Source organism: Sinohyriopsis cumingii, chromosome 16 (genome assembly GCF_028554795.1).
Source record: "Sinohyriopsis cumingii isolate HCF-2022 chromosome 16, ASM2855479v2, whole genome shotgun sequence".
NCBI classification, from domain to species: Eukaryota; Metazoa; Mollusca; class Bivalvia; order Unionida; family Unionidae; genus Sinohyriopsis; species Sinohyriopsis cumingii.
The window spans coordinates 61,616,851-61,632,326 of record NC_142976.1 but is presented as its reverse complement, the minus strand read 5'-3'; the positions used below and the strand labels follow the sequence as shown (position 1 = coordinate 61,632,326).

The window sequence follows — 15,476 nt, the reverse complement described above, 5'->3', positions numbered from 1 at the left end:
AATTGTTAAACCTTGAAATAACTTCTAAAAAAACTCATCTCAACAGAATTTGACCTAATTCAACAGAAATTTTGTTCAAATGGCTTCAGATATGTCTGCCTTTAAGAAAGAAATCTTTCACTTAAAAACTAATCAAGAATTTGACCAAATTTGACAAAAAGAAAGCTGGCATGAAGATCTTATAAATTTGTTCAAATGTTCTGATCCACCATCAAACATTGCCAACTTGATTAAAAATTGAAAAATCTCTAAATTACTTTATCCCAAATACCACTTAATGGAAATTGACCAAATTTGACAGAAGGTTTTCACAAATGGTCCACAATCAAATGTGGCAACTGTTACTAAAAATAGAAAGACCTTTAATTAACTTCTTCTCACAAACTGTTTAACAGAATTTCACAATAGCATCATGGCTTACTGGACTTAAGATATTTTCCACTTAATGCCAGTCTGCAATCACATATAGCTGCCATTACTAGAAATAGACAAAGAGTTCAATAACTTCTTTTAAAAAATCTTCTCTTCAGAATTTGACCAAATTTGACAGAAAGTAAAATGGCAGATGGAGGCTTTTAAAGTCTTACAACTGATGCTGATCCACCATCAACTATGGTCACCAATACTAAAAATAGAAATCCTTAAATGACTTTTTCTCAGAAACCACTCATTGGAATTTGACCAAATTTAACAGAATGCATTGTGAAATGAAGAGGTTGAAAATTCTTACAAATGATGCCAATCTGCCATCAAATATATCTGCTGCTGCTAAAAATAGTTTTAAAAAAATTGTGATAACTTATTCCTGAAAGTGCCTTGATGTAATTTGACTAATTTTGACAGAAAGCATTCCAGCTTGAAGGCATTTAGAGTTTATCAAAATGATGCCTATCTACCAAATATGGTTGACTTTACTAAAACTAGTCATTTAACAGAATTTGACAAACCACTTTTGACATAAAGTGTCCCGGCATAGAGGCCGTTTAATATTGGATAAATGAAAGAAGATATAAGAACTGGAGAAACCTTAAAAAATTCATAACATATGCAGTCAACAGTATTTAAAGAAATTTCAGCAGAATGTATCCTACTGATCCAGATTTCATGACCAACTGCTCTTGCATTTGCCATAAGGTGGATGTCATTCAAGAGAGTGATCTCAGACCCACTTGGTCCTCTTATTCATTATTATTTGGTAATTTGCTCAGATATTAAGATATATCATATTTTAATATTCCAGTGTGAAAGATTAAATTTACTTTTGTGCCATTATAATATGATTCTTGACATTGTCCATCAGTTTTGAGTCAGGTTTATAGTACAGCCCGGCTCAGTGAATATATACTTTTTTTCAGAATGTGGAGACTTACTTAAGGCTGAAGTTGCCCTAATCATGTTATATTTTTAAGTTATGACTAAGCAAAGAAAAATGACTTGTTGAAATCACCATTTTCAAAGTGTATTAGCTGTGCCTTTCATATACCATATATACTCATATAAGTCGAGTCCAGTTGCAGTCAACATAAATCCTAATCTGCCATTGCATAATGTGCCATCAGAAGAATAGGATCTATGTTGTTTGTTCTACTAACTCCTAACAAACAACATCAACACAGATCTGTTGGTGCATAATACAATAACAGATCTCAGTCTGTGCAGTTTGCAGTTGAATTTCACTTATAAGAGAGTATATATGGTACATTAGCTTCTTTTAAATCAAATTTTTTTTTTCCAGAGGCATTGTGCCTATTACCTGTGATGAATTGTTTAAAACCATGAGCTCAAACTCAGATCCTGATAAGGTAAGAGTCTATGAATCACTGGGGGAATAAAATTAAGTCCTAGCAATCCTATTGATGGATGTAAAGGTCTTGTTTCCATGACATTAAGCTGTTGTTTGTTCATGACTTCTGCTATACAGTTTAAAATTAAAGTGAAAGCTGGTACCAGTAAAACTGAAATCAAGGTTTTCATTTAGGATTAACCACTCTGTTGCCACATATTCAGGGTGACCTGGATATAGCATGATGGCTTGGATCCATAAAATAAGACCATGTTATGTATCAAACCATGCTATAACCAACCAAGCCAGTTAGTTGAAGAAATAAATGTGTGCACCAAAAAAATGGCAGGGTGGTGGTGTGTGTGAGTGGTGGTGGTGGTAATAAACACAAGGCAAAATATGCTTTATTTGCACAGTACCATCTTAAATCAATGTATATTAGATATCAACATGTTCCATATTAAACAACTCTTGAAACTGTTGTTCCATGTTTAATATTTACTTTTATGTATACGAAATCAGCAACATGAGTAAAAATAGTTTGTGTACATGTACTCACCATTCGAATCTGATTTTATCCACCATACCATCCAGCCAATACACCACTCCCTTGATAACTTGCATGCTGATAACTCGCAAGCCCGCTTATAATGCGGGGTTAGGCGTGGATCCCACTTTTTAAACCAGAAAATACCCCAAATATTGATCCCTATTTGTTGAACTTGAAGAAAATCACAATCAAAATTGGTAACAGAAACTTTGATGTATCGCTCATTTTATTGTCGAAAACAGTAGATAGGACCGGGAAATTTAAATCAACACTATGAAATATCAAATTTAAAAATAGGTCATACAATTTTTTACATTTTCTTTCCAAACAACATTCCTTGTACACTGCAGTTAACGATATGTAAGGAAATTTCGATCAATGAAAATGTCATGCTGAATGGAGGCAGTACTTTAATAAATAAATACAAATTAAATAATTTTTTTATCAATTGAAATTTGTGTACTAGTTCTGTCTTTTAGTTCCTTTTAAGTGTATTTGTCATAAATGCAATGTGTCCTCATGTAATTAAACGTAAAATTTATCAGTCTACCATAACAGCTATGTTCGCGAGCGTTTCTCTGAGAACCTAATTAAGTGCCGACTGTGTTTTGATAACTGACTTCCGGAAATAAATTTCATTATTACTTCCAATGAAATCACGACATCAATATTGTACTAATTCAACAATACGAAAATTGAGTTTTGATGTAGACAGTTGTCTCACGAAATAAATGTCACGTGTTTTTGAAAAAAGGAATCTTGTTTGGTGGCGTATCAACAGTTAGTCTAGTTCCCTGCTCCAGAGACACCCGATTAGGCAGGTTAATATTAAATACCAGTACGGGAACCAGGCTCATAAAGAAAACGAAAAGCAGTGATGTAATATGCAGATTTTTTTCACATACACATGATGGTTGTTGAAACCAGTTGGAACGATCTTTCGTATGTTGGACATTTTGAAAATAAGTGTTATTTAAACAGAATAACGAACAACTTCATTAGAAAAAGCACGTTTTTAAAAATTATTGCCGACGTGATTGTAAAATGAGCATTCAGTCAAGAAACAGCCCAGTTCCCTAACGCCATTTTCTCAATGTCAAAGCAATTTCTTTAAATTTTTGGAGGTCTCTCGGTAACTTATGCCTCATTTATAGTGCGGTGTATGTTTGTGGACCCCGTTGTGTGTGAGTTATTGAGGGAGAGATGGAATAGTTTAAATTTCTCACCATGTATGTATAGTCAAATAACACCACAGAGTGATAAAATTGTGACTAAGTCTTGTTAAAAACTTGCCAGTCATAATCACTGAATAATACTGTCCTTTGCCATGTTTTGAGTTACTCAGTAATTGCATGTAACAGAAAGCTTGTCCAAGCATACAAATCTGATGGCCTGACACCTAGGTCATGTTCACTACATAAAATAACATAACATCCCACCATTATCTGATGAAAAGCCCATTTTTATTTATATAAAGTTTTGGTCATCTCAACAGTTCAATAATAATAATAATAATAATAATAATAATAATAATAATGCTTTATTTATAGAGGTGACTCATTTATTCAAAGACTATTTTCCTTTATGACCCTCTTAAGAAAAAAGTACAGCAGTTTACATAATACAAAAGTTAGTTGTAGTAACAATTAAGTTCAACAAGTTATTAGTATTTTTCTCAGTATCATGTACATACTTGTGATATGTGTTTAGTATATTCTGCAGATTTACATGCAGTGGAAGCTTATTCCAAAGAACTGTACAAGAGCCTTGAAAGCATTTCTTTAAATTGCTCTGTCTTTGGTTGCAGTTGATAAAGGTTTCTGTGTGATGTTGACCTCCAATAATGAAGAGTTGAATAAGCACCTGAAGGTTATATATATATATATATATATATATATATATATATATATATATATATATATATATATATATATATATATATATATATATATCTGTGTGTGTATGTGTGTGTGTGTGTGTGTGCTTCATGTGCTGTTCTAAACCAGTTCAATTTGATGCACACATTAATTTTGTGATTTTTAAAATATTTATATATGTTTTTTTTTAAAATTTACCCTGGGCAGAAAAAGAGCTAGGGTTGAGAGGAAAAAACAGGGATGATCAGGTGCCTGGAAACACTCATATATTTTTTGCTCTATGCATAATTATTGTTTTCTTTCCACAGAGATATGAGGTGCTATTCTCCATGTTAGAGATCTACAATGAACAGGTCCGGGACCTCCTGTCCAAGGACAACCCAAAAGGTGGTCTAAATATCAGACAGAATCCAACACTGGGCATGTTCTATGTAGAGGGGCTTAAAAAGGTCCCAGTTGGGAGCTATGAAGAGATCGAAAAGAGAATGGAACAGGGTAAATAATGATTTCTGATCATGAAACAATGATTCATTGTGCAATTATTGTAAGCCTGCTATCTCAAAACTATGATACACTGCAATTAGTGTAAGCCTGCATTTTCAAAACTATGATAAACAGCACATTCATTGAAAGTCTGATATCTCAAAGCTGTGATAATTAACCCTTTTTGGGATAAGAGAATCCAAAATTGTCCATGAAGATGATTATTTTGGCTTTAGTTGGAACTGTCAGCCATTAACAGGGAAGTTACTGTCTCCAGCGTACAGACTTTAATTTTAACACAAGTGCATGTACTCAACCTCATAATTTGGCCCTAGCAACTATGACAGTGTTCATTGTCAGAAAAAAGCATAGGCCAAGTTAGGAAAGCGTAGAAGGTCAAAAGTCAAGGTCATATAAAAAATGTATGGCTGTACATTTGTAAAATTTACTTTAGTTATTGATAGCCAAAAAGATACTGTTACGGCTTGAATTATGCGTTTTTAAAAAATGGCCATGAAAATAAAATTCACTGGAATGAAACTGCTTTGCAACATACATACACAGTGACAGTGGTTTTCAGCTTACATACAGTATGAAATTGGTCTGCAACAGACATACAGTGAAACTTGTTTGCAACATGCGAAGTAAAACTGCTTTGCAATAAACATACACAGTAAGACTGATTTGCAACATACATACACAGTAAAACTGATTTGCAACATATATATGTTGGGGTATCATAAATTGATTTCAAATGTAATCTTTTTAATGCACTGTTGTTCAGACACAGATCTTTGTTTTTGAGTCATACATTTTGGGACATCTTTTCAATAATAATATCAATGCATAAAGTATGAGTTGTAGGATTTAAAGATGAAATAATTTGAAACTTGCATGTCCAAAAATGTACTGAAACCTAAATTTGCACATAGACTATGATATGCACTGCATTTATCTGTCTTATTATGGTATTCATTACACCATAATAATATCTATGTTTATTGTATTTGAAGAATTTAAAACGTTAAATTTAATATTACTTGATGCTTGCAAGTAAATGTATTACTTCCATTTTTGTACAAGTATGAACAACTCAAATAATTCTATTATATATTTGTGCGTTTTGCTGTACACTGTATTTGGTGGAATAAAAATTTTGATTTTATTTCTATTTGTATTTTTCATTAGCCAGGTCTAATTTCCTAGCTTCTAATATCAGCACTCTCCACCCATTTGATTGAGCCATGAATTTGATACTTGCTCAGTGCCATGTAGTCCTATATTTGGTTAAAATTGTTTTGAACTTTCTGTGATCTTGCCACTAAATTTTTAACATATTCATTTGCTGCCTATGCTTAAATAGGTTATAGATTTCATAGAATGTATACTCAAAGTTTCACTTGCACAGCTCCAACCATTCCATTGTTTCAATTTATTTTTTGAAATTTATGTGAATACTGGTAAAAAGAAACCAGGTCAACCTATTTTGCATATACAAAAATCAGCATACTTAATGTAACCCTTTGTAGGCTTCTGGAGTAGGCTTGTTTTGTAAATAAAATAACCACTGTGTTTGATAGACCAAGTTGAAACAATGAGTTTATTTCAGCTCCCTAACAAGTTTATTTAGCTACTGCCGAAGCTTTTATTGTTCGCCACCTTGTTTTCATAATTGATACAGAAAGGCATTGATGTTTGCCACCTTGTTACCATAATTGATACAGACAGGCATTGATGTTTGCCACCTTGTTATCATAATTGATACAGACAGGCACTGATGTTTTCAGGGTACAACATTATGCATAATTGATACAGACAGACATTGGTGTGTGCAGGGTACAACAGCATACATAATTAATACAGACAGGCATTGATGTTTGCAGGGTACAGCAGCATACATAATTAATACAGACAGGCATTGATGTTTGCAGGGTACAACAGCATACATAATTGATACAGACAGGCATTGATATTTACAGGGTACAACAAAATACATAATTGATACAGACAGGCATTGTGTTTGCAGGGTACAACAGCATACATAATTGATACAGACAGGCATTGGTGTTTGCAGGGTACAACAGCATACATAATTGATACAGACAAGCATTGATGTTTGCAGGGTACAACAGCATACATAATTGATACAGACAGGCATTGATGTTTGTAGGGTACAACAGATACATAATTGATACAGACAGGCATTGATGTTTTCAGGGTACAACAGCATACATAATTGATACAGACAGGCATTGTTGTCTGCATTCACAGTGAATGTATTTGATAAATTTTTTGGGCAAAGTATTTTAATGTTATTTTCCTAGATACAATACACTCTTGGTTATTTTGCACCATACACTGTAATATGGGTCACATTTATGGCTTCCATAGAACAACATTATAAGATGGGGTCACAATTATAGCTTCTATGAACTACACTGTAACATGGGTCACATTTATGGTTCCATGGAACAGTTTTATAACATGGATCACATATATGGGTTCCATGAACAATGTTATAACATGGGTCACATTTATGGCTTCCATGAACAATGTTATAACATGGGTCACACTTATCGCTTCCATGAACAACATTATGACATGGGTCACATTTATGGCTTTCATGAACATTAGAACCTGGGGGACATTTATGTCTTCCATTGAACAGTGTTAGAACATGGGTCACCTTTGTGGCTTCTAAGAACAATGTTATAACATGGGTCACTTGTATGGCTTCCAACAACATTATAAAGAGGGAGTACTGTATATCTTACTTCAGTGCTTTAATAATTTCATGATCTTCAGGTACCACACAGAGAACAGTGGCTTCTACCAACATGAATGCCACAAGTAGTCGTGCTCATACAGTGGTCACTATAGTGTTTGATCAGATCTTAAAAACGCCAAATGGAGAGACCAAGAAAAGCAGTGTGATGAACCTTGTTGATTTAGCAGGTATATCTCTTCTTGCCTTTTTTCAGAAGATTTAAGCTAAAAATTAAATTGTTATAATGCAAAGATCGGTATTTGGTAAACATTTGTTGAAGATTAACTCATGATTGAACTGAAAATGTTGTGGTTAAATATAATACACAGAGTATGTCTTGAGAGTTATTGAAATTTAGAGTATGAACAAGAACCAGTGTTGATCTGGGCAGTTATTTGATTCTGACCGTATTGTCTCCCCAATGCAATCATGTGAGACACGAGTATCATCCTGTTAGTAAAGTCAACACTTTATTTTGTGTTAAAGTTTTCATGAGACAGATACTGGATGGTATGAGTCACTGCAAAGACACAGATGAGACACTAGTTTTCAATGGAACATGTTATAATAAAGTTAGAGAATATTATAATAAAGTTAGAGTGTAATAATAAAGTTGCAGAATGTTATAATAATGTTATAGAATTTTACCATAAAGTTATAGAATGTTAGAATAATATTACAGAACCTTATTAAAAAAAGTTACAGAATGATATAATAAAGTTACAGAATGTTATAATAAAGTTACAGAATGTTATAAAAAGAAAGGTTCATTGTTGTTATAATAAAAATGTTTAGAATATTATATTAAAATTACAATGTAAAAATGTTGCAGAATGTTACAACAAAGCTACAGAATGTGATAATCAAGTTGGTGTCATAATAAAGTTACAGAAAGTTTCAACAAAATAACAGAATGTCATCATAAAGTTGCAGAATGTTGTAATAAAGTTACAGAATTTCATCATTTTTTTATGTTATTCCTGAGCTTTGTTTTAATACTCAAGCAAGTCATAAGAGAATACATACTCTATACCAAAACATTTTTTGGTTCTTATTTCGGAGCTCAAGTGAACTAAAATCTTGTTGTGCAATGTTAAGTTTGCACTTGAGAATAAAGTTTGCTTTGCACTTGGCAAACAGTCACAAAAAATGCAGAAATTAATTTGGATCTTTGCTAATAATCGTATGTATTCCTGCAGGGTCTGAGAGAGCAGACAGTACAGGAGCAACAGGGGACAGGTTGAAAGAAGGGGCCAACATCAACAGATCCTTATCCGCCCTGGGCAATGTCATTTCTGTTAGTATACTTTTGTGTCATGCCTCTCAAATGTTGTTGGTGGTATGGTAATTATGAAAAAGGTGTGCTCAGTGATTTCTCCTTTGAATACATTCTCCAGTCATGTTAACATTAGGAATAAGCCTGCTACCTCCCAAATCAAGCCCTACTATAAGATGAAAATTCATCTTGTCTGTATTTATCATATAGATAAAGGGCAGTAACTCTTGCCTTTACCACCTCTCCTTTCCACCACTAGATGTCACTAGTTTTTAAGCTTTGCTTCCGAACATAACATTGTACGGAATAAGCCTCCCATTAAAACCTATACTTTTTGTGTGAAATTCAAGCCAACTATTCAAAATTTGGAGTTGAATGGATTAATCTTGATTCATAAACAGATGGTATTTTAAATTTATCACTTTCTTGGACCTGGCCATTTTACACAGCATGGGTCAACATGCTATCATTGATCCATGTTGACCTTCAAGTGTTTGTGCATGCTGTCACTAGTTTGCACACTCTGTTTATAACAGGTGTTATTTAGCAAATTATTAACACACTGACTTGTTAGTTTATATATTGTTTCTGTTATTTTTATTGTTTCAGAAACATGTCCTCTAAATGGAGTAAATGCAAGAAATACAAAGCAAGGAAGGCACTTTGATTTCTGCCTGGTGTGTGCCAAATGATCCTCTGCATCCCCTTGCAGCGTGTACAGTTTATGGTACAAGAACACCTAGTCAGCCAATTCACAAAAATCAGCTAAAGGCAAAGAGCAGAAAGGAAACATGCAATACTAGTACAGATGTACTAAGTATACATATGAATACAGAATCAGTTGTGATCCTTGCCAGCTGTCTAGCCAATCTCCTGGCTAACCTGAGCCATCTGCCCAGGTGTGACAAAATCACCCATCAGAGCCAGCTTTTTTTGTATTTTCACTGCCTATCCACAAGGTATTAGCAGTGGTTTATATCTAAGGGACAGTGGGCTTGTCATCATTACCTCAAGGCACAGTTTATCCTAAAATGGAAGTAGTTCAGGTATTCACATAGTGAGTGTGAAGATACCTATGAGCAAGAACCCTACTCCAATCCAACCACAGAGAGGACAGAACTAAGTTTTAAGGTTGCTATCAAGGAGATATACTGGGTTTTGCCAGCTTTAGAATGCCTGCCACCCCTGCCACAATGCATCGATATAAAGTCTAAGTTTCAGTTAAAATCGATAATGAGCAAGAGTCTCCATCTTTCTGGCTGCCTCCTCTGTTAACAGAATTCAAGGAGATTAACGATTGGCTGATCAGACATATCTATGACCTGGGTAATGCTAAAGCTTTCTTTACAGAAATCCAGGTACCAGCCATGTTTTCATCACGTTGATACAGGACACATTCCACTGCCTACCATAATGAACTCTCAGCATTGGATAAGAATGTAACAGTGGTTACTATGTCTGCCTCACTTTTTTTATAAGGTGGAAAAGAATGTATTTCTGGCCACATCAAAACTGGTTTAAAATGTTGTTGCCATATCAGTGCTGGATTTAGCTTTATTGCTGATTTTCTGACTGGTGGCAAAATCAGCCAGGAAGTTGATTGCTGGAATTTCTTGGATCATTAACAGAGCAGTTAACCATTCAATGGCTAATGTCTTCACTGCCTCTGCTAATCTTGACTTGACATGTCATGATGCATGTTTATGCTCCACACTGTTCAAACTGCAGCATGCCCTAGCTTTAAGAATGACCCCATTTGGCTCACCATTGCCATTTGGGGGAAAACAAATTTAAGAATTTTGGAGGCAGGTTGCTCAGGAACTACCCTTCCAACTGGCCACTCCACCTTTATCCACATTCAGGAACCCACCATATCTTCCACAATGGAGGAGCAACAGGTGCAACAGGCAACAAGGATCTTTTGTGCTCCAAGGTTTATTCAGATTACAACCTTAGGCCAGCAGCCAAATCAGTCTAATAGGCAATCTTACATGTTGGATCAACCTAATATTGCAGATTGGATGGTTGACCCAAGTCATTTCATAGGGGTTTCAGATTTCGTTCATCTTCTTTCTTCCTGACCCCTTCTAACTGAGTTGCCATTAGATCAACAGAAGGGCCAGGATATACAGTTGCTTATTGACAAATGGAAATTGTATGAAAACAACTTTATCCTGAGTTATATTCACAGCTGTTCCAAAGAATGCCAATGACAAGTTGAGGCCAATCATAGATTAGTCACCACAATGAATTTCAAGATGGAAGGGTCACTCTATCCAACTCTCCATCTGAAGGGACAAGTATGCAATCATGCAGTTTCAATCTCATAGATGCCTTCTTTCATGTCCCTATTTACCTGGTATTGCAAATGTTTCGTCAATTTGCTTATTGCAACATTGTTTACTAATTTCAGTTCCTTTCCTTTGGTCTAAATATCAGACCATGGTTCTTCATGAAAGTTATGGAATGCATCATCACCCTTTTCCAGTTGACATCCTCTATGGGAACAATAACATATCTGGACATTCTCCTCCAAAATCACACGGAGAATGCTATTTACCTCAACTTCAAAAATGATTTTATACCTTCAACCATCTCAGTGTTTTGTCCACCTGGGTATAGAGTTTATAACCAAGCTCAGTCTTGTATGTCTCCCTCAGTTCATTATCATGTGGTTCATATAACTCATAGAGTCCATTTCCAACAGGACATGAATTTCATCAAAAGAGTTCTTGGAACTCCTTGGGTTGCTCGATACAGAAGTTGATCTGATCTCACTGGGCCGCCTTCATATACACCTGTATTAACTGACTTGACTGGCTCAATGATCCCCTGTCTTCAAATTTACTAAACTAGAAAGTCAGTATCACAAAAGTAACGGGGCATACATTATTCCTGTGTCAGTGGTACAATTACAGTTGGGTCCAGGAGGATTTTTTTCTCTCAGGACAAACCCCAGCCAGGAGTGACAGTATATACATAGACCAGTACGTATGGTTGAGGGCCAGGCTTAGATGTGGTCTGTGGCCAATGGGGACCATGGGAATGTCTTCTTCATATCAACCTTATAGAAATGAATGCTTAAATCTTAAATACGTGCAGGAAGTCAGTCCTGATTATGTTGGACAACTCTTTAGTGGTGACTTAAGTCCTCAAATGGGGGCATCAGATCACCTGATCTGGAAAGATACAGTCAGGTTATTCATACATAATGGTCTCCTCATCCATTGGCTTTTCACTGGATTTGTGCTTAAGGGGTGTTTGATAATTGACTTGATTGTGACAAGGTGGAACCACAGGCTGCCCACCTTTGTCTCACTGGTCTTAGACCCACTAGCTTGGTCTGTGGATGTGTTGTCAATCATTTAGGAGGGATAATGGACATTTGCTTAACCTGCCTCCCCCACCCCAACCATCTTAGTACCGAAGTTAATTTTAAAAATATGAGGTCAGAATTGCAAGATAATTGTGATAGCCCCTCTCAGAAGTCCTGGGTCAAGAGTCTCCTTGAGCTAGCAAAAGACATGCCCAGGAAGAATACAGCCAAACTGAACCATCTGAAACAACCAAGGTCACAGGTGTTTCGCCTGTGCCCTTACCATCTTCTCCTTCACACCTGGCTCTTATCAGGACACTGCCCACCTGTACATTTTCTCAGGTTATACTTGGAATTTTGACTTAAAACCTTGGATGTCTGAGGTTTTTCCATGGTTTTCCTAGGAAAGCTTGGGAAATCTTGGACAATGCTGATATTTTGTCCAAGGTATTATAAGCAAACCTCAGACATTATCTCATACATTAAAAAAACTTATGAAATACCTTGGACAAAGCATTGGACTTGAGAACTTAGTTTAATTTTGGCTTGGACAAGCCTCAGAAATAAGAACTTAGTCATGTTTTAGCTTGGACATAGCTCAGAAATGTAGACTTAGAGATTTTTTTTTAGCTAGGAAATGGGCTTGGTCTGTTTTAACTGTGTACTTTGAGATTTCTATATATTTATTCAAAACATTTTTGCAGTATATTAAAATGAATAATGTTTGTAATTACCAAAACAACTAACAAGTCTAGGATTTTAATTTAAAAAAATTGACTTAATGTTAATTGATTGATATGGGTTTTACAGTGTACCATCTCAGTTAAGGCATCATGGTGCCAACAGGATCACAGATTTTGGTTTGACATCTTATTTACATGGAGATAAAAATATGAGATAAAGAACCCAAACCTATATACATGCTGGAACCCCCCCAGTTAGAAAAATTCTTAGCATTCATACACTTTTAATTACTTAATACAGTCATCTTAGTGTAACACACTGGTCCTAATTCTAATGATAACTGTAAAAAATATATTTTCTAACAACTGATTCTAAAGTCTTCAATGTTTAACGGGTCACATGACATTTTTCTTGAAATTTGTGTTTGTGTGTTAGTTACAGGAATACTAATTTAAAGTACCAGTTTCGAAGGATAATAAACTATTTCATTATTAGTGTAAAAATGTTTATTTGTCACATTAGTTATGAGAATAATATATATAAATATACAACTGTGTCTAAAAAAATTGCATTGTTGATTGGCATGGCACTAATTTTAACCATCATTTTTAATGTGACAGCTGATAATAGCACAGTTACATGGAAGTTTAATCCCTTTCAAAATGATTTGGAAGAATACACAAAACACTTGATTCTGTTTTCTGACAACAAAAAGGAGTTGTACTCTGCTTGTACAACACTGATTCCATCTATGAAACACATGTAATTCATTTGGGGATTTTAAAAATATTAAACTTTAACAAGAAAGTTGTCTTTTGATGTTTAAATAACATGAAAAATGACCTCCAAAGTTATTGATGACATAAATTTGAACAAGGTGAGTTTTGAGTTTTCACTTTGAGTTTAAACTGGTGTAAAATCTTTTTAATTTACAATTAGTTCATATACATTTCAAGTATTCATGAAATGTAGACAAGCAAGGTACTGTAAAATACATTTTCCAAGTAAAAAGGCAACATTTGTAATCCTCATTTAAGCTTTGCAAAGCCACATATGTCCTTTCAGTGATCAAGTAAAAATGTTTGTCAATAATTAAATTGTAGCTAAATTGTGAGTGGTAAATGATCAAGTAAAAAATACAAGCTTGTGTTAGTGTACTTGTAGTTGATAAAGATTTGAACTTACCCGGTATGCACCTAAATTCTAACACCTGAAGATGAACTCTTCCCTCTATATTTCCTTTGGAAACAAATAGTTTCCCAACTGTAGATACATCCGTGGAGGAGGTATCTCTGAACTTCAATAGCTTCTTCCCCAATTTATTTCTTTTCTTCAAATGCAATTCAGCTTCTTGACTCTGCTTGTCTTAAAAATACTGATAATTTCAGTGCTTTGTTAAAGCCTCCTTTGTATATATGTTTATGAGACCACCCCACCCAATGTGTATTTCCTATTGCATTGGTTTTAAAATAAGGGTATGTGTGTGTGTATGTGTATGTGTGTGTGTGTGTGTGTGTGTGTGTATGTGTGTGTGTATATATATATATATATATATATATATATATATATATATATATATATATATATACACATCAAGTTCTGTTGGGAATTTTTATTTTTATTTTTAATATTTTCATTTTTTCATTTTTAACTCGAGGAAAAAGTGCTAGGGTCAGCAGCTTAAATGGCGACAGTTGGCTGACCAGGAACTTTTATACTTGTTTTGCCTGATATGGCACTTCCGGTCTGCGGAACAAATTCTAGATAATTGAAGGACCCTATGTAATGCTTCTAGCAGGTGCTTATCTACTTACTGCTTTGAAATTTAAAAAATACTTAAGTTGTGGAAAGTTCTGGGAAATATTTCTTTCGCATTCTTCCATTAGTTGCAGAGCATGGAATTATCCAATCACAGCAGCCAATTCATCAGTCAACAGTCAATCTTGTATGTGCCATGATAATAAATTCGAAAGTGGTCCATTGAAAGCAAACTGTTTTGTGAAAACTTGCATCCTAAGGGAGTGGATTCATCAATTGCAATAACTTGTTTGTGTTATGTATATGATAATCCTATTACCGGAAATATTCGTAACCTCCTAAATATTGTTCAGCCAAGAAAAGCACTTGAAGATTACAAAGTCGGAGATTTGGTGTCTGCATGGTTGCTGAATTTTGGGAATACAGAAGGAATTGTTGGAAGGATTGGAGGTAAGTTCATTTCTTATATTACATTAAATTTGAAAAAGATAAGAACATTTATTGGCTCTCATATCATAGGCCGACTGTACACTGCATCAGTTTTCCAGTTGATTGCATCTGTTTTTGGTGGAAATGGGGATAATTGGCAAACTATAAATACTGTATGATGTTATTTAACCACTAAGCATTACACCATCAGCCTTATTGTTTCTGGACAAACATGTACGCCTACAGTGTTCAGTAAATCTTATTGTTGTTTTCATCTTTATCTCATTGATAGCTTGTGTGTGTTGTAGAAGACGGACTTTTTTAAATAGTTTGAGAAACAGTGGTATGGAAATTGGACTGATTGTTCCTGCTTCTATGCATTGTTTAATCCTTATAGACATATGATAATCGTAATAATAATAATGATCTCTTATTATTGTTGTTGTTTTTCTAATTTTATCTTTGTATGATTCAGTACATTTTAATGATAAAAATTATTTAACTACGCCCATTTTGATCTCTTAACTTTATAAAGGATGCCAGGTTACATAAT

At 34.5% G+C, this 15,476-nt stretch overlaps 1 protein-coding gene across 9 annotated transcripts in view; it reads left to right on the top strand.

Moving 5' to 3' along the window:
- Positions 1-15,476, top strand: part of LOC149780548 (kinesin-like protein KIF28) — a 180,740-nt gene that overhangs the window by 46,024 nt on the left and 119,240 nt on the right. For all 9 annotated transcript variants that reach the window (XM_089937577.1, XM_089937573.1, XM_089937575.1 and 6 more), the window contains exons 8-11: positions 1,736-1,802; positions 4,519-4,705; positions 7,499-7,648; positions 8,660-8,757. In XM_089937577.1, coding sequence (XP_089793703.1) covers positions 1,736-1,802; positions 4,519-4,705; positions 7,499-7,648; positions 8,660-8,757 — 502 coding nt within the window. The remainder of the gene's footprint in view (positions 1-1,735; positions 1,803-4,518; positions 4,706-7,498; positions 7,649-8,659; positions 8,758-15,476) is intronic.